The sequence below is a fragment of the Puma concolor genome, chromosome E2, assembly GCF_028749965.1.
Source record: "Puma concolor isolate L17-30 chromosome E2, mPumCon1.1.hap2, whole genome shotgun sequence".
NCBI classification, from domain to species: Eukaryota; Metazoa; Chordata; class Mammalia; order Carnivora; family Felidae; genus Puma; species Puma concolor.
In genome coordinates this window covers 27,665,085-27,693,003 of record NC_141681.1, presented here as the reverse complement: position 1 = coordinate 27,693,003, position 27,919 = coordinate 27,665,085, and the positions used below count along the sequence as shown (strand labels likewise).

The following is a 27,919-nucleotide window of genomic DNA, read 5'->3' as shown; positions in this document are numbered from 1 at the left end:
TTTTATGCAGATTCCTAGGGGTGGATGTGCTGTGCTGTATGTTAGTTTACATCAGACTTTTCAAGAATGTCCTAAATGTCTTCCAAAATGCCTGCTCTATTCTACATTCCCATCGATAACGTATGAAGGCTTCTTTCTCCACATCCTCGCCAATGCTGGTCATTGGTTCATCTTTGTAATTATGACCATTCTGACAGGTTTGAAGTGGAATCTCATTGTGGATTTGAATTGTATTTTCTTAATGAGTCATCAAAGTTGAACATTTCAGGTGTTACTGGTCATCCTCTATTTTCTTCGGACAAATGTTGATTCAAATCTTTTGCCCGTTTTTTCTTCAGGCAGTTTGTCTTTGGTGTTCAAGAATGCAAAAATTTGCTCTAAATCTCCTTTTCTAACATAGTATCTATTTTCATAAATTTCAAATTGGGCACTTTGGCTGGTCTCAAAAAGCACTGCAGCCCACTCAAATGTTATTCCCTGGGTAACAATACTTGCGGCCATCCATCATCTTGTGGTACCTACTATGTGCTCGGCACTGAGTGCTCTTGGTAGAGTTTTCCTCGGGACAAAATTAGGGTTTCTCAACCTCAGCACCACTGACGTGTTGGACCGGGGAATGCCCAGTTGTGGGGAGCAGTCCTGTGCAGGGCAGGATGTTTACGAGGCTCCCTGGCCTCTTCCGACCAGATGCCAGTAGCACTCCTCCAAACTGTGACAACCAAAAGTGGTTCCACATATCGCCAAATTGACTTGGTTGAGAACCACTGGACTAGGCATTTTTACATAGGAGAGAATGCGTAAGTCCGAAAATGATCCCTAGGATTGGTATTCTGGGAACAAGCAAATCTTGCTTTCCCCAGACACAGGGTATGATGTTTCTTATATGTAGGTTTAAAACAGGCAAAACTAAACTTGGTGGTAGAGGAGGGGATCCTGAAGAGAAGGGACACATGAGACCTTTTGGTGTACTCATAATATTCTTGACCAGCCCCGTCCAACAGAACTTTCTGCAATGACAGAAATATTCTAAATATCTGCACTGTCCAATATGGCAGCTACTAGCCACATGAGGCTACTGAATAAACCAACTGTGGCTACTGTGATTAAGCAAAGAAACTTTAAATTGAAATTAAAATTTAAGTAGCTACCTGTGGGCAACAGCTACTATAATGGACAGCATAGTACCACATATATCTGGGTGAATGTTTTACTTATGTGAAATCCAAAAACCTGCACACTTAAGAATTGTTCATTTATGGAGCTTCTACTTCAATTTAATTTTTTTCTTTGTTTTGTTTCACAAAAACAGTTGTAGCAAGATTCCACAGTGGCTTTGTGGCAATGTTTTCTGAAACCAGGGCTCCTGAGGACAGACCTCCCTGGATCCGAATCAGGAGACCAGACAGTGTACCCAGCAACGACTCAATAGCCCTCAGCCTCAGTTTCGTCTACATTTTTGGGAGAAGCTACATATTTCCCCTACCCTATCCCCATTTTTTTTTTCTACCTGAAGAGAAAATTTAGCAAGTGTTGATTCTGTTATTTTGCCTGGTCTTCACCCAAAGGAATGAACTAATTAGGATCATAATACCTGGGATGTGAGAAACATCTGAGGAAAGCAAAAGTTAAACAAGTACAGTAAGAGAATTAATTCTTTTGCCAACTTCACTGGTCAGACTCCCTGTGGAGTTACTGACATGCTTTTAGATTCCTTGGGGAAGTTATTTCAGTTTAGAATCTGATATTATCTGACCATTAAGCATGAAAGACATTTTTCAAGCTTCATCTGGGGTTGTGTGCCACATTAACAGAAAGCAAGCCCTTACTGCCTAGCTGCTAGGGACATCAGACACAGAGAACCACCTGAATGACCAGCCTGCGAAGACCTGTGCCACTGGGATGTCTTCACCCGATCTAAGGACAACTGTGCTGGGTTATAAATCTTCACCTTTGGTGTGCACTAAGTGAAAACCACAAAAATCTTAACCCCTTACTTAAAAAAAATAACCAAGTGACAGATTTGGATTATAGCTCTCATAGGGTGAATGCATGGGGTTCTCTAGAAAGGGCCTCCAGGAAAGGAGCTAAGCCTGAGAGCTCACAAGACCACAACACTGCAAACCTCTTCCCACCAAGGCCTTCGTTCTGGTCTGGAGAGGACATAGAGAAAGGTGTGATAAACCCAGCTCTACCCTCACATGTTTCTGATCTTACTGATAAAAGAAAGACCCATCAGTTGTAAGAGTGATCCACCTAAATCCACCACCTTGGTATCAATGACAAGTGGTTTGTGCAAGTGCTTATAAGAAAACACATTCACTTCCCACAGCCAGTTCTTCAAAGTCCCACTTCCTAAAGCCTCGCCTTAATTTGGGATTTTGTTCAAGCAACTGTTCGCAATCCCATCAAAACTCAATCTTGGCAATTTTCTTCAATAATGCCAGTAACTCAGTCATCTCTACTCTTTCAGAGGTCTTGAATTGAGACCCACAACCCCCATAAGACTTTAGGTAATACTGTATATGTATACAGGCATTTTGGAGAGGTTTTATATGTTTTCCTAGTGATCCATGACCCCAAACAACTTAGGAACCATTCGTCTATCCCATTTTACAAAGCTTTTTAGAATTCTTTACCTAAGTGTTTACCTAGACTAAAAAAACTAAAACAAACAAGCAAACCAAAAAAACATTCCTCCATCAACCATTAGTGTTTCAGAATTTCCATCTTGGGATTACTAAGTCTCCTAGAAAGACGGACCATCCATCACCTCTTCTTGCGCGTCAAGGTTAGTCAGGGCCAAAGAGTAGGTTGGGAAGGGGATTATGAGAGATGGCAAGATAAAGAAGGCCGAAAATGCCTACCATCCCAGTATGCATTCCCTCCACACTGTGACTTCAATGCTCTTCCCATCAAATAGTCTACCTCTCCACCCTTTGAATCCGGGCCTGGCCCATGACTTGCTTTGGCCAACAGGGCATTTAGTAGACATTTATACAAGCAGAAGCCTGAGAAGTGCTTACACATCAAACTTTGCCCTCTCATGCTATTAAGAAGCCAGAGACCACTATGGGAAGAAGCAGCCTAGACTAAACCCCTGGAGGACAAGCCTTGAGGTATTCCAGCTGCCATCCCAGATATGTGAACGAGGCCATCCTGGACCAATGTGCTCTAGTCAAGGTGACCCAGACCAAAAGACTCATCCAGCTAACCCACAGATTTTTTAAAAAAAAATCATTAAGTTTGGGGTGATTTGTTATAGAGTGAAAACCAATAGTATTAATTAAGCAGCAAAAAGAAAACCCAAGGGCCAATAAAAGCTATGAAGGAGGTTCTGATTTCTGGTATAATGTCCCTAGTATCTCTTGACTTGGCCATCTTTCTCAGTTCCACTGAGAAAGTTTCTATGTAAAGATCCTGCAACAGAGATCTCAGTGTAAGTTAAAAAACAACAACAAGAAAACTCCCACTTCACTAAATTCTCTAAGTATCAAGAAAGAGTCTGAGATCTCTTTGTCCCCCCAAAAACTTCTCTTTTAACGAATACACCTGAAAAAAATCCACTGCTTATTATGAATGTCACTTACCTTAAGCAGCTCATACATATAAAACCGGATATCAAAGTCTGTCAGGATCTGGTATAGTTGCTGAAACAGATTTCAGAAAACAGAAAGTTAATTTAGTCTCATCATATCTTGTCATCCCAAACATTGGTCACCATTCTCTATAAACTTAGTACTTAAGTCCCTAAAGAATCCCAGGAATTTTTACCATCTGATCTGGAACAAATGGGGACAAAGACCAAAGATGAGGGTCTAATACTTCAGTCTCTTGTTAAGGGGAAGAAAAAAAAAAGGAATTCCAAGGGAAACATTCAAGCCAACATGGATCTTTTAAAAACTTGTTTAATGCTCCAGGATTTCAACACCCACAATTACATTATTACAGAAACGAAGTCCAAGTTGTCCAACTGTCCTCATATTCTTACTACAAGCATAGCATAGCAGTACAGTGTGCTGTAGAGAACTAAGTGGAGAGCAGGACTTGAAGAATTTCTTCAGCCCATGTGGCAAGTGGCCACATCTCATGAGTGTATCTGCTCACAGAAATAGGAGGAAAGTGACTGCAATAGCCCTTGGAGATGGTAAGAGGCTTAGGAGAGGAGCAGGGGAGTGAGATGCTGGAGGAAAAAAAAGAAGAGTGACAGGAAGTGAAAATGACTCCAGGCAAAAAGGACACATGAAAGAGTTCTCATTACCAATAATCCAAAGGAACACCCACTCTGAGTTTTTTCAAAATTTCAATTTCTAGGAGACAGAGTAGCATTTACACATCCAGGTTCATTAGAGTCATCACAGAACCTCATCAGAAACTATACTATTATTTTTGGTAATCAATTCCAAGCAGAGCTCTTTCCCCATCAGTCCAAAGCAGCACTGTCTATAAAACTAGTTAGTGCACCTTTATTAAACTTATTTTGTTTCTTTATTGGAAGACTCAGGCAATGGAGGGAAACTCTCTAACGAGCAGTGACCAGCCTATATAATGTGTCTGTGGAAGAGGGGAAAGCCAAACTACACATCCTTATTTGTTTGCATTCATACGAATGATATGAAGACCTTAATAAAACATGGTTTCACATGTATGCATGTGGGGGATGGACTGCTGGGGCTCAGGGAAATAAGACTTTTAATCACATACCATTTTATAATTTTAGATCCACGTAAATATAACCCCTGTTCAAAAAGATTAAGAAAAACAATCTGCCAAGAATCAAATTCAACATCTAAGAACACCAGGACTTGTTTTTCCCTGTTAATAAGTGAGAGTAATTCTCCCCCCCAGCTTGGCAAGAATATCTGACTTCATCAGTCTCCGGGAGCAGCTGGCTCAGCGCAGCACAGGGAATGAGGACACACGGACCGGGACACCCGCGGCGCTGGGAGCTGCTCCGCTACTGGAAACAAACCTGGGGTGGGAAGGAAAGCATCCGGGCACGTGGCACCAACACGCCACCACTTCTGCTCAGGAGCTAAACACCCAAGCGTTCTGTTGTCCCCCAGCTCCACACGGCAGGGAAGACTTTGCAGACAGCGTCCCAGCACCAGTATGGATGGACACAGGCTAAAGATACTATCTCTTTGGGTGTCAAATCAGCTTCTCCTTGGGAAGAGCTCTCCCAGCTCTCCTCTGGGAGATCCCTCCCAGAGATGCACCAAATTGAACCTCATGTCAATAAATAGACTGTGACAGTGAAGCGAGCATTTTCTAACCCTCAGAGGGGGCTGGAATATTTTATTTCCAGAAAACAAATACGGGCTATTTTATCATTTGGATTTTTGTCTGTGGAAGGCATTCCTCTTGTATCACGTGGTATCTATACCAAGCATCTGTGCAAATGGTATAAGGCATAATAATAATAAATGTCCTTGGACCGCCAACATAGTACTTCTAGCTACTCCAACCAATATCAATTTTATGTAATACAAAAAACACTAGATGAATGAATGTATTAGGCCTAATACATTACAGAGTCCTGAATGACAGGCCGACATTTACTCTCATTTCTCAGGAGCTTAGGATAGGAGGAGACCCAACTACATGTTACATTTTACCACCTGGGCCTAAAATTTAGGACTCAGTAGGGTCCACAGTCTGGCTCTGACCAACTTTCACAGCTCTGTCTCCATTTCAGACCAAATAAACCTGGTTGCTTCCTCCATTCTTCCTTCTCCAGTGTCCCCACCTCCTCCCAAATCTCTAACATCCCGCCCCTCTCCCTTGGCCTATAAGTAAGCCCATCCCATCTACTCTCTACAAAGCTAACAGCGGTCCCTTCCTTCTCTGAACCCGTGCTACTTAATGTCCGCTGGGGTGTTCAGAGGACAGTGACAGCAGCAGCGTCCCCGGAGTTGATGCTCCCTACTCAGATACTAGCAGTGACCTAAGGTTCTCTAACCTGCCTGTGAGCACCAAGAGGCTGCTCCCCTCTGCCCACCCCTCAAGTCTCATGCCAGCGCCCTCACATATCAGGTGCATACATTGGTAGGGAAAAACGGGTTCTGGGGCCGGTGGTAGTCACCAACTTGGTGACTCAACTTCTTTGCTCTCCCTCCTGCAAATATGCAAGAAGCCACTGTACAACCTGGTCCACAGTCTAAGTGCTAAGATAACCGAACAGTGGAATAGCATACCCTGTATACACCCCACCCCATGAATGGTGGTTCTCGGCTTGTACCCAGAAGGCAGTTGATGAACATTTGTCTTCGATGATGTTCACCAGTGGAACAAAATTAAAATGGTTTCCCAGGAAATACAAGTCCGAAGAGTCTATGACAAGTTATAAAGGGAAAGTTCACCTGAGCCACACCTTTCCGCCATTCTTCTTACCCAGCTGTGTCCAATGGCAAATTGTCAGCAGGAAGTTAGCTTTGCTTATATTTTTATAAAATAAGTGACTTATCAAAAACAAAGCAGGCCTATGCTTCTCAGAAGATTACAAAGATGCTGAGGAAGACTATTCACCAATCCTACATTGGTTCCAAAACTTCAAACACAGGCATTTTCTTAGAAATCAGGGCTATCTGAGGACTACCCAAAGGGCTAAAGGTGGAAATTTCCTAGGACTTTTCATTAACCTGCGAAGGTCTGAGGAGGACAATGGAAAAAAAAAAAAAGTCAATTTGATTAACAGACTCCAAATCTCCTTGGGTTTAGAACAACCGCCCAGAAAGGAATGGCCACGTGGGCCTCACTTTTGCTATATACCCACAGGTCCTTGGACTGCGGGTATAGCTCAGGTGCATCATGACCAGGTTCCCCATCCCCAGTGACTGTCATTTAGGATGACTACCCACCCCAGGAGGGTTCCTAGTCACAGGTGGGAATCAGCAACACAGCAAACTCACGCTGCACACACAGCTGGCAGATTCCCTCACATACACACCTCACTTGGTCTGTATCCAGAAATCCCAGGGGTCCCCATGTAGGGAGAAGAAAAAGCAGGGGGAGTGGGATATAAAGTGAAAGGTGCTTAATGCAGTTGTCACCTGTTTTGGCATCAATGTGTAACCCCAAGATCCAGAATAAAAACCAAGGTTAATATTTTCAGAAATTTAAGGAAGCAGGACAAATCATTGATCAAGCAAATCAAAGTTATGACTAATGACCTGAAAATGTCTTATAAAGAAGATCTCTGTATCAAACTCTAACAGCATTAACAAGGCCTCAAGATATCAGCTAGTGAAGGCCCATCTCTATGGGAGTGACTTAGAAATTCTCTACAGAGCAAAATGGGTCTGCTTCCTTTTCAAATGCAGTCTATTAACCAAAAAGAATGAAATCTTGCCATTTGCAACTACGTGGATGGAACTAGAAGGTATTATGGTAAGCGAAATTAGTCAGAGAAAGACAAATATGACTTCACTCATATGAGGACTTTAAGAGGGAGGGGGCCAAAACATAAGAGACTCTTAAATATGGAGAACAAACAGAGAGTTACTGGAGGGATTGTGGGAGGGGGGATGGGCTAAATGGGTAAGGGGCATTAAGGAATCTACCCCTGAAATCATTGTTGCAATGCTAATTAACTTGGATGTAAATTAAAAAAAAAAAAAAAGGCAGCCTATTCAGGGGGCCTTATCAATCTTTAAAATGTCCAAATGATAGATTTTCCTTAAAATGCATACTCGTTTTTTTAAAGTTTATTTTTATTCTATTTTGAGAGAGCGCCAATAGGGGAAGGGCAGAGAGAGAGAAAGAGACAGATTTCCAAGGAGGCTCTGTGCTGAGTGCAGAGCCTGATGTGGGGCTCGAAATCATGAACCATGAGATCATGACCTGGGCTGAAATCAAGAATCAGACGCTTAATCAACTGAGCCACCCAGGTGCCCTTTTATTCGTTTTTATTTATACTCTTCCAAAGGCATAGAAAGCTGAGAAGCAGGTCTCAACAGAAACTTTTTCTTATACAAATGGTACTTTAACTTTCTGGAGAAAATGGTGAGTTTGGGAGTGTTCTGTAACTGTTCATTCCACTTTTAGAAACTGGCCTTTCCTATTCCTTTGTTTGGAAATTCTTTTTTCTTAAGTGTCACTATGTATCTTTTATTATCACTTTGACACATATGAAGCATAACTGAGGATTTCAAGGAGAAATCAACCAAACCAGCTCTTTCATAAAACGAAGTATCAAGGGTAAATGAGTAAGACGATAGAAGATCTGAACTAAATTAACAAACTTGATATAAAAAAATGGCCATGTACTAAAGTCACAAAGCAATCATCAACAAATTCCAAAAACCAACATTATGTAGGTCACGTTCCTCTGGACCTAAAGATAGCCAAATTATAAATCAACAATAAAAGAATAATTTTTTTGAAAAAAACAAGTGGTTCCTCCATCATATTATTCACAAACATACAGCTATGAAGGACATTCTTAGGATAATTAATTACTGGGAAACTTCTCAATAGGGACTCTGTACTGTGTGTTAGGTGGCATTATTGCATAGATATTAAATTTCTTAACTGTACTAACAGTACTGTCATGTAGGAAAAAGGTCCTGCCTAGTTCCAGTGCTAGCATATCTAGAAGTGAAGTATCATGATGCCTACAATTTACTTTAAGAGGATTTCAGTAAAAAGAGATAAAGGGCCCGGGGCGGGGGGGGGGGGGGGGGGAAGAAAACATCAAATGTGGCAAATATTTTTAGTTTTTTAAGTGTTTCCCCCCCCCCCAGGTGGTTTTTGTTTGTTTAGAGAAAGGAGCACTCCAGCAGTGGAAAGAGGCAGAGGGAGAAAGAGAGAGAATCTTAAGCAGGCTCCATGTTCAGCACAGGGCTGAACACTGGGCTCGATCCCACGAACCTGGGATCAAGACCTAAGCCATAATCAGAGTCCGAAGCTCAACTGACAGGAGCTCAGACGCCCACAAATGTGGCAAATATTAACAACCGGTGAATCTAGGGGAATAACATGAGGGTATTAATTGACCACTCCTTCCGATTTTTAGTAGGTTTAAAATTTTTCCAAGTACAAAGTTTGGGGAGAAAAACCCAAATCCACAAGTACTTTGTACTTCTAATCTGAAAACTACATGGAAATGAGCTCCATGATCACGGCTAAGGTGGTGCCTGGGGCGGCACACACGTAAAGTCCAGTCACCACAAATCAAGAAAGAAACGAATGAAATGAGCGGACTTCAACTCAAGAAGTTAGGGGGAAAACCGTAAAAACCCAAGAAAGAAAAGCAACAAAGAAGGGAAGAAGGAAAGAACTGAGACAGGAGCAGAAACAATGAAATAGAAAAAACAAAACCATTTGAGCAAAACCAAAAGCCAGTTCCATGAAAATATTAATAAGACCTCTGTAGCAACACTGATACTTTTTTAAAAAAAGAGAAAAAGCAAAAATAATGTCTAAAATGTAAAGGAAAACATAATTACAAACACATTACAGTCTTTAAGCCCTAGGAAAATTCTATTAACTTTATGTAAATAAAATTGAAAGTGGTCAACTTTTATAATAAATATTATTGGGGTGCCTGGGTAGCTCAGTCATTTGAGAGTCCAACTCTTCTCTCTCTCTGCCCCTCCCCAACTTGTGCTCTTAAAATAAATAAACTTTAAAAATAAATAAGTAAAAAGGCAAAGTGTAGTTCAAAGTCTTCCCTTCCCTCCCAAAAAGACATCTACTTAGATAACCCTTATTTCATATAAACTTTCAGAGACTAGAAAGGAAACACTACCCAACTTATTTTATGAAGTCAATATAATCCTGAAGCCAAAATCAGAGTTTGCAATAAAAGGAAATTATAGATAAAAGTTTATTATCAATTGTGTTAACAAAAAACACTGAAAAGAACAGGTTGCAGGTTGTATCCCTGTTGATTCACCTGGGATGCTAAACCAGGGACCAACTCCCCTGGGTGATACCTTAAGTCCAGTTATTTTTTTTTTTTTTAATTTTTTTTTTCAACATTTATTTATTTTTGGGACAGAGAGAGACAGAGCATGAACGGGGGAGGGGCAGAGAGAGAGGGAGACACAGAATCGGAAACAGGCTCCAGGCTCTGAGCTGTCAGCCCAGAGCCCGACGCGGGGCTCGAACTCACGGACCGCGAGATCGTGACCTGGCTGAAGTCGGACGCTTAACCGACTGCGCCACCCAGGCGCCCCAAGTCCAGTTATTAATACACTTAACAGTAAAATGAAAAAAATAAAAACAAGCTTTTATAATTAAGACAGATACATGACAAAATAAAAAGGACATTAAACTAACTGATTTCTCTATCTGTGGTCTGTCCTACCACCCGGAAAAGACAATGACTGTCCCATCATGATCTGTTCTTCCGAAATACACCTCTGCTACCTGCTGCTTGGTGATCTTCTAAGTAGACTAAAACGGCAGGGCTTGAACATTCACTGGACCTCCAGTTTAACACGGCAGACCAAATACATCCTTCCTATACTTCTTCCTGAAGCTCCTCTAAATTAACAGTAAAAGGAATGGGGCTTTTGGTGGGGGAGGGGGGATTCACTCACAACTAAGAGAATGGAAGAGATGACAACATTTCGAAGCTAGAAAAAAAATGTCCAACTGACTCAGCAGACCAAAGAAGCTGAACTTCTGCCCAAAGTGGAGGGGATCCGGAAACAAACCACCTCACATGAAAGAAATTACAGAAAGGCTCAGGAATCAGTGACCCCAGGTACCAAGGAAAGAGAGCAAACAGATTCAGCTGAAAACAGGAAAACAAGTTTAAAACACCACACCAAAAATGAGGGAATTACGTGAAAGTCTACAGAACTTTCCCAGAGCTCTCCTCCATTGGAGGCTGAGATGCCCGTGGCCAGGTTCACCACCTCAAGACAGGAGTTGACAAGCCGTCATCAGTAATTTCAGTCCTCTAAAACAGGAGTAGACAAAGTCCGTGCCATTTCAGACAACTATAACAGACAAAAAACAAGAATGCACAAAAAAAGGAATCTGAAAGAAAAACTGAGAAAGAGTATGAAGAAGAAAACATCATGCGGGGGGGGGGGGGGGGGAGAAAGCCCACATATTCTCAGTGAGAAAATAGAAGATATTACATAAAAGAACAGGATACTACTTTTAAAAGTTCAGAGAATAGAACAGAGCTAAGAAATAAAGTCTAACGTTCGAATGAGTTCTAGAAAGTGAGAACAAAGAAGAGAAGAAAATCAAAGAATGTTAAAAATATTGTTCTAAAATGAAAGGACATGAGTTTCTAGATTGAAAAAGCCCAGCAAGTGTACAGAACAAAAGATAAAAGTGACCCATTCGAAGGAACATCTTTGTGAAATTTCACAGACTGCGGCTGAAGAGAAAACCCTAAAAGCTTTCCAAAGGAAAAACCAAAACCAAAACCAGATCACATAAGGTGAAACCAGAATGGCTTCAGGGCTGATAAGGGAAAAAGCTCTTCAAAACTCAGAAAATTATTAATTACAACCCAGAATTCTATGCCATGGCAAGTACATTAATTGGAAACATAAAACAGAAATGTTTTCAGATATGCAAGCCTCAAATAACATTAATCTTCCACGATCTCTTTAAAGGAAGCTCCTAGAGAATGTGTGCCATTAAAACATCTCTTTGAGAGTTGAGATGTAAACGAAATAAGATTTCTCCAGGGAGTTAAAAATTTCTGCTGTTAAATCAACAGAGCAGGCATCAATTCAAGAAATACAAAATGATGAAGTGAAATTTTTATATGTATGGCTAGACAATTGGTAAAAACTTATTAAGGAAGCAGAAGCATTTAACTTAGGCATTTTGCTATGAAGTTTCATTAAGACCAGCTTTCAAACTTTTGTATTTAGGAAAATGTTTGGTTTCATTAAGAAATGCATACACATTCCCACTCATATACGTACACCTTGATAAACTTGGGTCATTCAATGGCAAAAGTGTGACTGGCTTTGTGGATCAGCAGAGTACTACTTTAGCAGCTAAGCACTGCTACGCTAATGGAAAATGTAGCCCTCCTTTTTTTTTTTTTTTTTTAAAAAGTAGTCTTCCCACCCAGTAAGAGCCCAATGTGGGGCTTGAACTCATGACCCTGAGATCCAGACCTGAGCTGAGATCAAGAGTTGGATGCTTAACTGACTGAGCCACCCAGGTGCCCCATACATCCTATTTTTATGAGTTCATTATTGATTTCACCCTTAGGGAGTCACATTAGAGGCTCTTTCTAAATTAAAGAATTAAAAAAAAAAACTGAAGAGTCACATTAACAAGGGAACTTGTTACATATGGAAAAGCTACACTGTATATAAAACTTGCTTATTGTTTTATCAGTTGTAATAGCCACTTTTACTTATTTCCCACAAATTAACCCTGAAAGTTGTTTTAGAGTGATTACCTAAGAAAAATTAAATGTGAGATAAAGCTTTTTTATTTTCACCCACAAGCTTCACTCCTAATACCAGCATCTTTCAACTGCTGATTTGGTTTTGCCCCTAACTTCCATCACAATAAAACCACAACCCTTTCATTCACTGACAGTGAATTATAAATCACCTAAAAGTTCTCCAAACACCTCTCAAAATCAATGCCACTATTTTGTTTTTATATTGGTTTTCATATTATGTTCTACCGTGACCAGAATGTTTGGCCCCAAAAACCTTGGCAGAAGTTAAGGCTTCAGTGTTTGAATAATAACAAAAACAAACTCATGAAAAACCAGCTTAAAACCATGCTTTTGGAATTACACTTCAAGTCTAAATTAATTTGCATTATAAATACAAGAAATGTAAATAACCCAAGATAAGGTTTTTCTAAAGCACAGTGTCTCTTAACTAGCTTTTCTGTGTCATTTGCTTTGTATACAGTGTACATGAACACACACACTCTGACAGCTTGAATCCCATGTGTTGCTTCTTTTTATGTAAGCCCTATATCTGTTTATGACTTATCAGTAACGGAAGATTCCTATGCAAATCAAGTATCTACCCAAAACTATGTTGTCTAAAACAGGAGTATTATAGATGAGGCATTAGCTTAGACTAGCAGCTCTCAGAGTAAGCAAGGCAAAGGGTGATGAGTAATTTCACCAAATGCAAGAACCCCACCCACTTTCTGCATCCTGTACTCCTGCTATAAGGAATCCAATTTGTTAATTCCCAATCTCACCATGACTTTTCCTGAACCCCTCGTGTTCTGAAGTATCAACAGTATTTATCGCCACCTCCCCACCCCCCCTCACCCCCATGCCAGAAAGAAAAAGCATATACGCACCTTAAAATCTGTATTATTGATATATTCAAATACCAAAGCCGGCGTCTTTGACTGCAAGAGAGAATAGTAATGCCTTATAAGTATTCAAACAATAAACGTACTTTGCTTCTGTCATACCCGTCCATCCCCAAATCCCACTTAAATGAAAGAGGGATTTACTCATCAGGGAGAGCCTTTTAAGAAAGTATCCTCTTGAGACTGTGTGTCTGGAATTTGCTTCAAAATAAGTGGGGACGGTGGGTGGTGGGAAAGTGGGTGGCAGGCAGATGAAGCAAAGTTGGCCCCAAGCTAAGGCACTGCTAAAGTTGAGTGATGTGCGCAGGGCGGTCCATTATATTATTCACTCTACTTTTGTAAATGGTTGACATTTTTCGTAAGTTGCTTTTTTTTTTTTTTTAATCCTCTGACCAACCTGTCAGTGGGCCTGGCACATCATGTGAAGATTTACACTCTGCAGTGTTCCAGTCTGCCAACCACAAAAGGAGTGACATGTTTTCATCTTGGTTTAGCAACCCAGATGCATTTTACAGAATTATCATACGTCTTGGGAATCTATCATAGGCCTTTTCAGGATCCAAAAGGGAACTATCTATGATTATCAGCAAGCCATAATGTGAAATTACTGCCTTGGCTAGAGACCACCGGAGAATGTCTGACTGTACAAAGTAGATATGTTCCCCACAAAATTCATGCATAACCAAGTATTTCTAAAGCACTATAATCGTTAATGCAATGAGTACATAATATCCAAAATTTCCTTGTGTAAATAGATTTCTCAAACGTCAGGTTTACTTACGGTAAAATAATGCTAACTAGCAGTAATAAGCTTTCAAACTGGGAGAAAAGCAGAGGCTTAAAGGGTTACAGGAAGAAAGTCACCTTGGAAATCTCTATGGCCAGGAAGTTTTGCTCAAGGAAGCAGGTGGAAGTTACCTAGGAGACAGGCCACAGTACATGCACACAAGTCTTTGTCAGAACAAGCAGCCCCGGCAGCCGTAGGCAAAGGTTTCCTCAATAGCCCAAGGATGACAGGGTTTCATCAAGACCACCAGATCTCTTTACTGCCTGGGAGCAAGTCCATTTCCCTACAGGTCTGGGGAGGAGGGCTCCCTGTTGATTTTCATCCACCTTGATTTGTGTTACATATTATATAAAACACACACATGCCTCAGACAACAAATTACAAAAACAGTAAGATAATTATCACTAACTTTAAAAAAAAAAAAAAAAAGAAGAAGCAAAATGAAGATGCTCCTGGTGTAACAGTAATACATACTGGCTCACACTGCAGGCCGTTTTCAAAGACTATGGATTTCAGAGTGAGTCATTATAAAATCAATCTGAGCTGATCAGGCTGGGATATACTTTTTTTTTAATTTATTTTTGATAGACAGAGAGAGACAGAGCACAAGTGGGGGAGGGTCAGAGAGAGAGGAAGACACAGAATCCGAAGCAGGCTCCAGGCTCCGAGCTGTCAGCACAGAGCCCGACGCGGGGCTCAAACCCACGAGCCGTGAGATCATGACCTGACCCAAAGGCAGACACTCAACCGACTGAGCCACCCAGGCACCCCTGGGATATACTTTTAATGCCAATTAGATTCTAGCAGACAACCATTCTTCTCAGTCTTTTGAGGGTCCAAGAAGAAAAATTTTCCTTATTCTTCAGTTTAATAACACTGGGGAATCTTGAGCAAATCACTGAACCCCTGTAGCCTTTGGTTTTCTTATCTGTGCAAGTAACACTGTGGCCCGTGATGGCATGTGCTTCAACTTGTGAGGATTGAATGGCTTTGTACAGAATGGTGTCTGCACACAGCAAGCACTCAACGCACGTTAGCACATCATTTCTTTCTTTCTTTCTTTCTTTCTTTCTTTCTTTCTTTCTTTCTTTCTTTCTTTCTTTCTTTCTTTAAGTTTACTTATTTATTTATTTTTGAGACAGAGAGCGAGAGAGCAGGGGAGGGGCACAGGATCTGAGGCAGGCTCTGCGCAGACAGCAGAGCGCCTGACATGGGGCTTGAACTCACGAACTATGAGACCATGACCTGACCTGAGCCGAAGGCAGCTGCTTAACCAACTGAGCCACCCAGGCGCCCCAGCACATTGTTTCTTTAGGTCTTCATCAGACGGAAGCAAAGACCTACCTCTCAAACAGAAGGCTATCCTGGGAGGACAGGAAAACAGGTGAGGCACAACAGGTGAAGAACAGAAATGGGGCGGGAAGTGGAACATAAAAACTCTAGCTAATCATAAACACTTAGGGTTAAGTTACTTCTCAAGAAGTGAAAACAAAATTAAACACCAGTACATCTAAAATGGCTACAAAGTAAGTATACTTAACAGAAACAGTTTAGTTGTATCAGCATGTACAATATGAGCCCCAGTGGCGGATGCTGAATTAAAGCTTAGTATGAGAAGCAGCAAGGTGCCTTCCTCAAAGGGGCTGCGGGGCTGTGATCTGTCCAGCTCTCTGGGCCAGGTGTCCACATGGAGACATTCGGTATTTCCTTCTCCAAACCCAGATTTTCAAATGTCACGTTGACATTGTGAAGTACAACAATGCTAATTGGTGGTAATAAGCTTTCAAAATCGGAAGAAAAGTAGGCACTTAAAGAAGACATTCAGCGAACATCTGTGGGCTGAATCAGGAGGAGGTAATAAACCTGGGCCAGGGATTTTTCTATACACACTTTTAGGTTCCCTAAAAGTGGTGGTGGCTACTTTATCACTGGACCATCATGATTTTTTCTCGTTTTCAAAATTATTCAGTAGTAAAGAAAAACATGATCATTCCCACTATGTAATGACATTTCTCATTATTTTGATGTTCTGTGTGACACACACACACACACACACACACACACACACACACACACAACTTTCTCCTTCTCCCCCCACCATCAGGCACCTACCACAGGGTCCTTCACAGTGTCAATCAGCTTAATGATATTTGTTCCACCACGAAGATTCTCCAGAATCTTAACCTCTCGTTTTATCTTCTTTTTCTTCACTGGCTTAAATACACAAGAGTAATCGGAAGTGAGATTCCTTTTGAAGTTAATAAATAAAATTTTAAAGCAATGTCAGCTAATCAAGTGGATGCTGCACTATCTTGCACACCATGGCGTTACGTAAATGAGTGTGTCTAAATTAGAAAAGAAATAAATATCAAGATAAAATGGGGCCTGCCCTTAAGAACATTTAAGACTAAATTAAATACAGACTCATATGGCATATGTGTCAGATCTTTAAGCAGCTACATTTAGGGCACTTACAAATTTTGAACACCCATGTCATACTTTAAAAATAAAATGCTTTCTAGATAACTGCCAAATGGAACACATTATAGTTCTGAACAGCTGTATATCATGCACTCACAAATGGAAAAACTGAAACAAAATGGTGAGACACCTGCTCTACCAATGAGTTCCGTGTAATTTTGTCTTCCACGAGTGAAGACCAGGTCACTGACATCAAGTTACAAACTTGTTTCCCAGCTGCTGGCTCCCATTTCCTGCTGCCACTCCCATTTCCTCAACATCTAAAATCTGAAATCAGCACAAAGCCAGTAAAACTACCCAACAGATCCCATTCCTAAAAAAAAGATGACGGATCAGCAAAGGAGAACACTGATCTCTGATATGGTACTGATTGGAAACTTCTACCTGCTAACCTTTCCATCTGCTGGACAGAAAAATTAAAGATCTCAATTAGAAACCCTAGCATTACATGTGTTATTTCTTGTCTTAAAGAATTTCAAGAATCAAAGTAGTTCTGGAAAAACTGACACATCACAACCAATTATGTTTTATAAAGTACTTAGAACACTGACTGGCACGTAGTAAGTACTCAATAAATGGGAGATTTACTCTTTTCACGCTTTTAGTTAGTAATAAGTCACAAAATGCCTATGTTGTGGACTCAGCCTGGCTGAGCCATTTGTCCAAGGTCCCACAGCTAACAGGGAAGAGTAGGGGCGGGACTCACATCTAGACAGTGACTCTGCAGGCCTCACTCCTGGCCACTGCGCTCTCATTTCTCAAATGTGGCTATGAGTGAAAGGGAACTAAGGAAAAGGAGTATTCTATCACGGAGACACTACTACGAAAGCAAAGGCAGAGTCGAATGGGTTTGCGATGAAATAAGATTTTAAATGCCTGCGTGTATGGGGTGGTGGGGGCGGGGAGAGATAATACATATGCCAGAGAAACTGTCATCTTTTGTTGGTCACTAAGCTACAGCTTTGAACACATAACAAAACAGCGGGAGATTATGAAACACAGAGCACCTGCATCACCTCTAACAGGGTGCTTGACGGAGAGACTGGAATCTAGCAGTATTCTTCCAAGCCAGCTGCCACAATCACGTCCGCTCCACTTTGTTAGGGTTCCCAGTGGAGTAGAACTGGCCACTGTGTCTCTCCTACTTCCACTAAGGGATCTTATTCATTCCCTTTTTCATCAGGGAGCTCAATACTTTGGGAAAATAAAGCACTCAAATATGAAGTACAACTTGATCAAAGAATAGCCAGAGAAGGACACACTACAAAATAAGTAAGTTTCAAAACTGTCAACGTCATGAAACAGACTGAACAACTGTTCCAGATTTAAAAGATATGACAACCGAATGTAACACATGACCTGGGATTTTCTTTTACTATAAAGAACATGATATGGACAACTGGCAAATAAGAACAGAGGCTGTAAGTTAGCTAACAGCACTGTATCAATGTGAATTTCTGATTTTTTGATCATAGCACTGTGGGTTATTTAAGAATTGTCCCTGTCTTTAGGAAATGCGTAATAAAATAAGCATCACTGCAATTTACTCTCAAGCACATAATCATGTGTGTATATACATACGTATACACATATATTTACATATGTAAAAAAAAAGCAAAAGCAAATATTAACATTTAAGAAATCTGAGTGAAAGATACATGGGAATTCTTGCAACTTTTAAGTCTAAAATTGTCAAAAAGTTAAAAGAAAAATAAAAGCTAGCAATTATATTTATAAATTCAGCCAATGCTACCATTACATTCAATGTAAGAAAATTCTAGAGTTGTCACCCACTCCTGGAAAGCAGTTACAGATCTGTGGCTGGTAACAGAGGAAAAAATACCCCACAGCCAGAAATCTGGATACACCAAAAACCTTCCTCTCTGCCTAACAGTGAATTTGTACAGGAGGAACCCATTAAATAAGTTGCCTCATGACAATGCCCCATATAAAGCCTTGCCTTGCTCTATTATTCAGCAACAGGTCAAGCAGGCACACTTCCTGGACAATGCAGCTGAGACCAAGGGATCTTTTCATTATGTCCTAAGGTAACTTACAGAGCAAGTGAAGCATTTTTTAAAAATTATTTTAATTTTATTTTCGGGGGGGGGAGGGCCAGAGGGAGGGAAAGAGAGACTCCTAAGCAGGGTCCATGCTCTCAGCACAGAGCCGGACGAGGGGCCCACAACCCTGGGATCATGACCTGAGCTGAAATCAAGAGTTGGACACTCAACTGACTGAGCCACCTAGGGGCCCTGAAGCATATTTTGCTGCTCAACTGTCACCTGTCCGACAACTTCCTCACCTAGAGACGGGACAGCAGGGCAATTCTGAAGTGGCACAATGGACTCACACAGCACCTAAAGTCCTCATATCCTGACAAAAGACGAAGAGATTATAAGAAAGGAAAGTGACCGACAGCTCAGGACACTCCCCTCCAAAGTGCAGACATCTATTCTCTACAGGAACCAGGCTATAGGTAACTCTCTTTAGCCTCAAGCTTACTCTTCTGAACCTGGGAGATGCTCCAGAAGCTAAAAAAACCAACAAGCTCCCAGGGAATGAAAGTGATCATTTTAATTCTATAAACAGAATTAGGGAGACAAAGTTAGAATTTATAAAGGAAGACCGTTGGCATCCTATGGAAAATAGATCATGGATTTTACAGAAATTAGAACGCTCTGACCATGCAGTCCAGTGTTTGTACTCATCCACCCACAGTTACATGAAGCGGAGAAAATACATACACTTCCATAGCAGTCTCATCATTTCATCCTGCTAGACAAAGTGTCTCCCACCTAAGGTTCATTTATTCCAAGTCAGAGAATATCTGTTTCAAAGATTCAAAATGAATCAGATTATAGCTATTTCCTGATCCCCACACCAATTTTTTTTACTTAAAGTCTAGTAGATAAAAATGGCAAAAAGGTAACAGAAAAAAAAAAAAGAAAAAGCAATTAAAGTATTAAATCAAGTTTCAATAATAAATGAATTTTGGCACACGCCTATAAAGAATGTGTAAAAGGAAAAAAACTCAATTTGAAATTTTTCTGTGCATGAGCTCAGGAAAGGAAGGAAAGGGAAGGAAAGAGGGGAAAAAACAGAGAAAGAAAGAGAGGATAGAAGAAACTTTCCCCAAGATTTCTGACCATATGGTGGAGAGTGCCGGCTATTCATGAAAACCTTGTTCAATGTGATCCAAGAGTAAGATACTTCTCTCTCTCTATTGACCAACTTGAGAAACTTAAAAGACAAATTTAGTGATGAGCCGCTTGGAAAGTCAAAAGTTAATAAAGTCAGTAATCTATCCTATTTAGCAAAGCTGATTTTTAAAAAGTCAGATCTGAGCATGATTGCAACTACTAGCACCTGACAGTGATTCAATTTGCAAAATAACACATACAAAGGGCCTAAGAATTAGGACCTCGAAAAATCCCAGCAAATGTCAACAGGCAAAGTCCCATTTTAATTTCTTTCTAGGCACAACTGAATTAATAAATTCAAGACAGGTGAAAAGATAGCTCAGCACTTTCAAATCTGGAATTACTTTTATTCCAGTGCCACAGCCACAACTTAGCTATTAATTTCACCACCCTCAATAAACAATCACAATGAACAACGGTTGCCAGGGATGCAGGACAGGGTAAGGAAGAAAGTGCAGCCCAGATGACAGCATTTATTTTACTACCTTGGGAGCATCTCTCAAATCCACTGCAATTGACCCAAATATAAACAGCATCTGAGCAACGTTGTTTCTTCACAGCAATTCTTCCTTTCATCTTTCAAGTCCCACCTTTCCAATTACCTTATCGATTCCCCAAGACTGTTTATTCTCAGGATTTTTGTTTTTGTCGATTTAAAAAAGCAAGGCATACAGCAGGCCTTTTGAATCTCACCAAGAGACTGGTATAGTCCTTCCTACTTTTGATTTTGCCCTTCGAAATCATTCATGCGGCCCACGTGAAATATTATTATTGGACCTATACTTTATTGCTAAGTGCCAGGCACTGTTTTAAGCACATTTAATCCACTTTTAGTAGTATCCTGAGATGAGAACTACTGGTGCAATTTTACATGAAGACACGGAGGCAGAGTCTGAATAACTGCTCAAGGTCACAGAGCATCTGAGTGTCGGGAACGAGTATCTGAATGCAGGTAGTCTACTCCCAGGGCCACTTTCAGGAAAGAAGCACTTTGCAGATTACTAAACCACTGCTGTCTACCTACCCACCTATCCATATCTCATTTAATTCTCCCAAGAACACTGTGATTTATACAAGAAAGGTATATCCATCTTATAGATAAGAAAACAGAGTCAAGTGGGTATAAACGAAGAAGCTGGTTCTAGAATCCAAGTCTTCTGACCTTCATTTACGCAGCACTTAACACTATACCACCTTGATCATAAGGTGGCAGATCCTAAAATCAGGCTCTAGAAACTATCCAGAGCCACGCTCTACACATGCAAATGGGTACTCTATAACAAGATATTCTTTTTACACACGGCTCACCCTCCAATAAACCCCAATGTATTAGAGGGATAAAGCTGGTGGCCCCCTAACCTGGCAAGTCGTCATGATGAGACCTGGAACTGTAGGGGTTAAAAATGTGTAAAAACACTGATTATTGTGGCTTCCAACCAAGAGAGCAAAGTAACATTTCAGTTACGCATCAAACACCCAGCTGCAGTTACAAACCAGAGAACCCCTGTCCGGGTCCCAAAGCTCTCTGGGCTATTCCACACTCCATCCAGCAACCCATCAAAGTCTAGCATTTCCTTCCAGAGGAATAACTCCCCCAAATCATTAGAAACCACACCTGACTTTTAGTGAGTGTCCATCCATCCTTCCAGGACAGTTCAACACATCAAGAAGTAATTAGCCACTGTACTAACTGCTCCTCACATCTACAAGACTCCATGACAGGAACAGAGGACCCTAGCGCTCCACGCTGTGACCCTGAGCAAACTTCATGCTCTCTCCGGGTCTCAGTTTCTCTCTCAAAAGGGTTTGGGTTCTAAGGTTTCTCTGCTCCCACATTTCATGATTCTGTTTCACTGCAAATTCAATCCCTGACCCTACAACCTCGTTAGGAACAGTACAGATTAGTTCACATCATTTTTAAAATGTATATTATTTCTGGGGTTTAGTACCATTTTAATAATATTGTTTTAACTACTTTTACACCATGACATTGGTGGGACTCAAAATCACAACAACCTTGGATAAACTAATACCAATGTCCTGCTTCAGGAAGATGATGTCTTGGTACATTTGCCTAACAAAGGACATGGAGGGTGAAACCTACCAGCAGAGAAAGCAGAAACAAAAGAGAAAGCCGGGCACCAGCATGGAGCAGACAGCACTTCCATGTAACCCACACAGTCACCTGCTCGTAATGAAGTAACCAACAAGATGTGTCAGGGACAGCCCTCCCATCCTTGCTTTAACACTACCTCCTCACAGCACACAAGTTTCACAATGTCTACAAATACGCTAAGAACACTTCAAAGATAAATCTGCATTACCATCATTGTTTTAATCTTGAGGATTAACCTCTGGGGAAAAAATGGATTTGCCCCTCTTCGTAACTAAGACCATCAAGAAACTGCCAACTTACTCTCTTATACAAGAATTTGCAACTGAGTACAGCATGAGTTCAAAACGCCGTGTTTGTTTACAACTGGTATTGCTCTTAACTTCTATTTACGAAATAGTTTTATTTTGAAGGATCCCAAGAAGGGCTGAAATCCATACACAGGTGGTGCTCACAAAATGCTACAAGCTGTTCAAAAGGGCCAAATGCTTTTATTTCTGTGTATACCTTCCTAAGAGGTCCTACAAATGAACGGAGAAATGGGTTTCTCAGAATCAGAAGATGAAACTGTCAGCACTGAAGTGGCTTTCTTACCCTTCTATGTTAACTCTTCCATCCACCCTCCTCCCTTCCCCTCAAAACAATTTCTGTCAAAAAAGATTTACCCGCCTGTTGACTGGAGCGTTTTAAGATTTCAACCTCAGAATTTCACTTCAAGATAGACAGTAAAATTTTGCTCACCAACTTCTAAATTCCTAAAACCTCTTAAGAGCTCCAATATGTTTTGATCAAAAACTACGAAAGAATCTACCAATGCAAATTAAACGGTAGAATTCCTCTGTGGTCGTTCATCTGACCATTCTCATATGTTGGACAGAACTGAAGGAAAATGTTATCAACCAAAAAGGAAGACAGCCCCGTCCTCAGGGAAAGTACCCTGTATCTCAGTCACTGCGTGTACACTTATAAGTTCCTTCCTGCAACTGAAATAGAGTAGGCCTTTCATGAAGCGCAAGCTTTTCTAGATTCCTCCAAATTATGAGCAGCTGGCACTCTGTCCAGAACCTAATTTCCGATGACCAAACACCGTAACAGCAGATTATCAGTCATAACTTATCTGAATAGGGGTGCACCACTTTGGATAAAGACCTTGTTCTTTTTAAAACACAATACTTTTAATCTACTTTAATTCGGCCTGTGAAAACAAGAAAACCACAGTACAATTAGTAGTTTCTTACCCCATCCTTCAGATAGAACAAAATCTGGATAGAAACACCACAGGGCTTTGAAAAAAAAGAAAGAACTGGGTGTCGTGGGCACCAGTGGGAAAGAGGTAGTTCAGGCTGCACCCTGAAAAGAACTTGTATGGAAAAGATACAAGAAATACTTCATTAGCTAGAGCATCAAAGGAGCCTCCCAAATCTTATTCCCAAACACTGGAACTTATTCTGTGCTCAACATTAAGATCTTACCAACCAACACTAAAATGAGGAGAAAAACAGGAAAGAGTTCTGGCTAAGGGTCATTTCAACATCGTGGTAGCAGGCAAGTTTTCTTGTCTGTAAAAATAACCTTCACCTTACATATTGGGTTCCCTAAACATATCCTGTGAATCTTTAGAGGAAAAACTCTCCAGCAACCGATGCTATGAAGTTCTGTAGAAGGACGACTCAAGAGTAATGTGATTCTCTCTCGCATGAACGCACTGCCACTTTTATATTTACCTAAAGGCCATTCCTTCGAAAAAGACACCACAGGAAGTTACACACTTATTCTAAAAATACTATCGCACAAAAGTTATTATTTTTCTGAAACTGTTCTGGAGTCAGTTCATTCTTCCAAAGGCACAGCAGAGGAATATTCCTAATTCCTTGCTTACTTCCCGGAAAGACTTTAAGCAGCTTATATTAAAAACATTTATGCTTATGCATAAAGGAAAAAAGTGTATGGCCTCCCAGGCAATTTCTTTGAAGGGAACATTTCTTTAAATATTTATGTTTGTAAAGGAAGGAAAAAAAAATAAGAAAGACCACATGGCTTTTCAGGTCCAATTCATATTTGGGGAAGAGGGGAGTCAAACTCCACATCTTCAGTATCAATTCCTCACTTCTCACTCATAACGCTTCTGATGGCACAGATAACTTTCCCTATTTCTCTCTACTACAACTCTGCCTCTTCATCATTAGGCTCAGATGGTACTGAGAAACAGAGCTGATCACTTTCCTGAAAAGGGATTTTCAGACCATGTAAGTCTGACCCCTCATGCTAAACAGGGACACAGCTGCCCTAACTCTGGCCTTAAGACACAAAAACAGCTTTTCAATCCCATGTCCTTATTCACAGCTGCAAAATGGCCACATTGGAAATCTTGTATATGCAAAAGTGCTTGTATTAATCATTCTTTTCAGTCTTTTGCTAAATGACGTGCAACACATTAAATGATCTGGCAATGATGAGGACCCTCTACAGAATCTAAGGCTTTTTTACTACACTCTGTAAAACATTATTAAAACTATCTAACCAGTTATCTGAAAAAGAATTTAGCCACTCCTCATGCTCATTAAAATCATGTCTTCACCCAAGAGACGACAAAAGGTCTTTATCCAACTTAGGCTACTAAACCAGACACTAAGATTGTTTTGTTCCAACTACAATTTTAGCATGCACTCTTTTACTGCTCCCAATTTCACCTTTACTATTTGATAAGCAACAATGAACCTTCCAGGCACTACTGACTCACTGTACCCACCCCACCTGACAAATGTGCATTGCCAAAAGACATCAGCTTCAAACTCATCTTTGGAGCTGCTCTAATTTTTCCCAACTTTCTTTGTGGAGTAATCCGAGCATCAAGGGTAACAAACTCACTGCTCAAGGAACCCTTGGATCAATGGATTCTTTACGAAAAAGCTTTTCTTTCTTCTGAATACCTATTTCAAGTGGAGCCCCTTTGGAATTCTCACTTTGGGAGCCCAAAATGACATTTTGGAAAAAAGATGTTCCTGAACTATCATCCTTGGGTTTGAAACAGGTCCACATACTTTCTTCAAAGTTCACAGGAAAATGGGTGGGAGAGTGAGTAGGGAAAGGACATCAGACAGAACAGATGTAAAACCAGAGTTTGCACTGCTCATTCTAGAATGTAGGGGAGTTTATATCCTAACCAGTGAGGAAAAATTTTAATGTCACTCAAAAGACACTCACCTTGAGAATTTTTACAACCACTCTCTCATTGTTGGTGATGTTAATGGCCTCAAATACTTCACTATACTTTCCCCGACCAAGTTTTCGAACCAGTTGGTAATCATCTTGATTACTGTGAAAGGCAAGAGTGACACATAAATGCCAAGACTTGGGATTAACCAAGCCTATGCCCACTCTACACCCCCATCCAGCCGTTTCCATTAATCAAGCATTGGAAGCATCCATACATCAGGACACAACTCATTCCCTAAATGAAAGCCACAACATAAACTTGGCTCCTCTCACTGTGCACAGCTCCTAACCTAATTGGTCCGTCACAACTTGGGGAGCCAAGGTAGGAAGGCACGGCTCTGGGCCAATCTAGAAGGGTGAGCAAAGGATCTATCCTGGAGGCTCAGAGGGTGCCCGTCTGCCTGGGGCTCCACAGCAACTGCATTATACTTCACATCCCAAAGGTAGCCAGCGCCTGCTTTGAGAATGTGGATGTCTTTAAAAGGTTTCCTCCCACCCAGCCTCATTTCAAAAAACTAAAAAGGCAGAGAATTTTAATAGCTCCAGAGGACAGCTGCTGACTGCCCACCCCAAATAGAAACCCAAAAGTGTAAGGAGGAAGGGCTGTTCCCTCATTACCACCAGGCTCCGGTCCCTGGACCCTACACTTCTCAGTAAGAAAGCATTTCTTGGGGTAAGGGGGAGAGTGGGGTGCGCAAGGCGGGGGGGGGGGGGAGAAGGGGGGAGAGGGATCCGGGGATGTGTGCGGCGGGGGGGTTGGGGGGGGTCTGTCTACCACCCCAGGCCCCGAGAAAGCGCCGGCCAGCGGCTGGGCGGCGGGGGAGGCAGACCGCGGGGTGGGGGGCGAGTGCGGTTTGCGCCGGGGGGCGGGGGGGCGAGGATGGGGGGCGGCGGCAGCGGCTTTACCCCCAGCTCGGGACGTGAGCCTCATAGTCCCAGTACTCGCGGCTCCTCAGGCTGTTCACCTCGGCGTAGACCCGGGCCCTGCTGCCCGCGGCCGGGCCGGGCATGGCGGGCGGGACCGGGGGGCGCCGCGGGGCGCAGAGGGCGGCGGCGGCGCGGCGGGGGGCGCGGGGCGGCGGGCGGAGGAGGCGGCTGGCCGCGGGGCGCCGGAGGAGGAGGAAGAGAGCGGCTGCCGGAGGCCACGCCAGGCCCGCGGGGGCGGGCGGGCTGGGGGCACGGGGGGCTCCGGCCGAGCCGGCCGGGCCCTGGAGCGGCCGGCGAGGCGGCGGGGCGGGCGGCGCTCGCGCTCCGCGGCGGCCTCCGCTCGGCTCGCGGCCCCGAAGCGGCGGCGGCGGCGGCAGCGGCGGCACCAGCAGCGGCGGCCGCCGGCCGGGAAAGGGGCAGCGGCGGCGGCGGCGAAGAAGGAGGAGGAGGAGGAGGAGAAGGAGGAGGAGGAGGAGGAGGAAACCCGGAAAAGGGGCCGCGCTCACTAGGAGCGGCCGCCGCCCGGCCCGGGGCCGCCCAGCCTCACAGCGCCCCCTGCAGCGCGGGGGGACCGGCCGGGCGGTGCCGATCCCTCCCCCAGCCCCGCCCCTGCCCGCCCGCCGCCCCCGCCCTTGCCCGCCTGCCCGCCGCCCCGAACCCGCTCCCAAAGCTGCCAGTCCTAGGTGTGGCGTGGTGCGCTGGCCGCCAGGTCTCCCCCACCCACCGACCGCTGCCTTCGGGCCTTGCCCCTCGTGTGCCCTTTCAGGACTGTCCTAGAGACCCCCTACCCCTAGCTCTCCCCCTTCTAGTCATCCAGAGTTTATCCGCCCCGTTCTGACCCTCCTGTTAACCAAACCGTCCCCATCAAATCACTCTTAACAAGGAGAACATCCCCCCACCTCAACGTTTCTCCCTCCCTCCCAGAGACATCCCGTGTTTCTCCAGTGGACCCTGCTCTATCACCCATGTATTCCTCAGCCTCAAGATTTCCCCTTCTCTGTTCAACCAGGGCCTTCCTGACAAAACCCTTCTTTTACACTTGCTCCCAAATTCCCTTCCAGAGTCTTCCCTAAAAACCCTCTGAATGCTCACTTCTGTCACTTGGCCCACCTGGAGTGGGCCAGGTTCCTTGCTGCAAAGTTCCTGTTTTTCCCTTTATAATTAATAAGCAGTTTGTGGGGAAATACTTTGAGACAATGTAAATGTCCTGTTTTGGGGAGGACAGAGAGCAGAAGAATAGTGAGTCCTGCCTGAAGGGACAGGCCAGGGGCTGGGCATGGATTGAGGGTGAGGTGGCCAACCAAACTTTGTCCTATTTTATTATGTTGCCTTTTAGTCCTTAACACACTTCTCTCTTTGATCTTCTGGGCCTTTCTTTTGTCTTGCTTTCCCATTTCCACACTCTGTATCAACAGCACTTCCCACGGGGCCCAGGTTGCTGGGACTCCAATCCTTTTCCATATTGCTTTCTAGGTAAGACCCTGCTTCTCCTTCTTGACTGTAGAGGCGGATCCATCCAGGTTGAATCCCGGCTGTGCTTCTTACACACTGGGCGACCTGGGGCCAATAACTTAATCTCTCTGTGCTGTATACAGATTTTACAGCATAAAACCAATAATGGCCTTCACAGGGCTATGGACAGACTTAGACAAGGTAAACCATATAAAACCCTTAGAACAGTGTGTAGCAGTTACTAAGTGCTCAGTATCATTATTAGCAGACCTAGAGCCTTTCTCCTATCACTTTTCCCTCCCTGATACCACCACATACCCGGGTCTTGGTTCCTTTCGCTCTTTGGCTGGGGCTGCCTCTACCTCCTCCACCCCCACCTTCCCATGTCTGCCTTCTTTCTCCTCCTCCAGTCTCACCTTTAAGTTCACTTTATTTACTTGGATGTGGATTATATCGAGTTGT

General features: G+C 42.6%; 1 protein-coding gene across 4 annotated transcripts in view; it reads right to left on the bottom strand.

Annotated features, from left to right (window-relative positions):
- The window catches only part of CSNK2A2 (casein kinase 2 alpha 2), a 38,671-nt gene extending 12,530 nt beyond the window's left edge, over window positions 1–26,141 (bottom strand). For 3 of the 4 annotated variants that reach the window (XM_086689302.1, XM_086689303.1, XM_086689301.1), the window contains exons 1-5: window positions 25,985–26,141; window positions 25,067–25,178; window positions 16,178–16,279; window positions 13,264–13,314; window positions 3,588–3,647 (exon numbers count right to left, since the gene is read on the bottom strand). In XM_086689302.1, coding sequence (XP_086545428.1) covers window positions 3,588–3,647; window positions 13,264–13,314; window positions 16,178–16,279; window positions 25,067–25,178; window positions 25,985–26,088 — 429 coding nt within the window. In that variant the 5' untranslated portion in view covers window positions 26,089–26,141. The remainder of the gene's footprint in view (window positions 1–3,587; window positions 3,648–13,263; window positions 13,315–16,177; window positions 16,280–25,066; window positions 25,179–25,984) is intronic. The other variant, XM_086689304.1, reaches the window with a different exon arrangement.
- Between the last annotated feature and the right edge of the window lie 1,778 nt (window positions 26,142–27,919).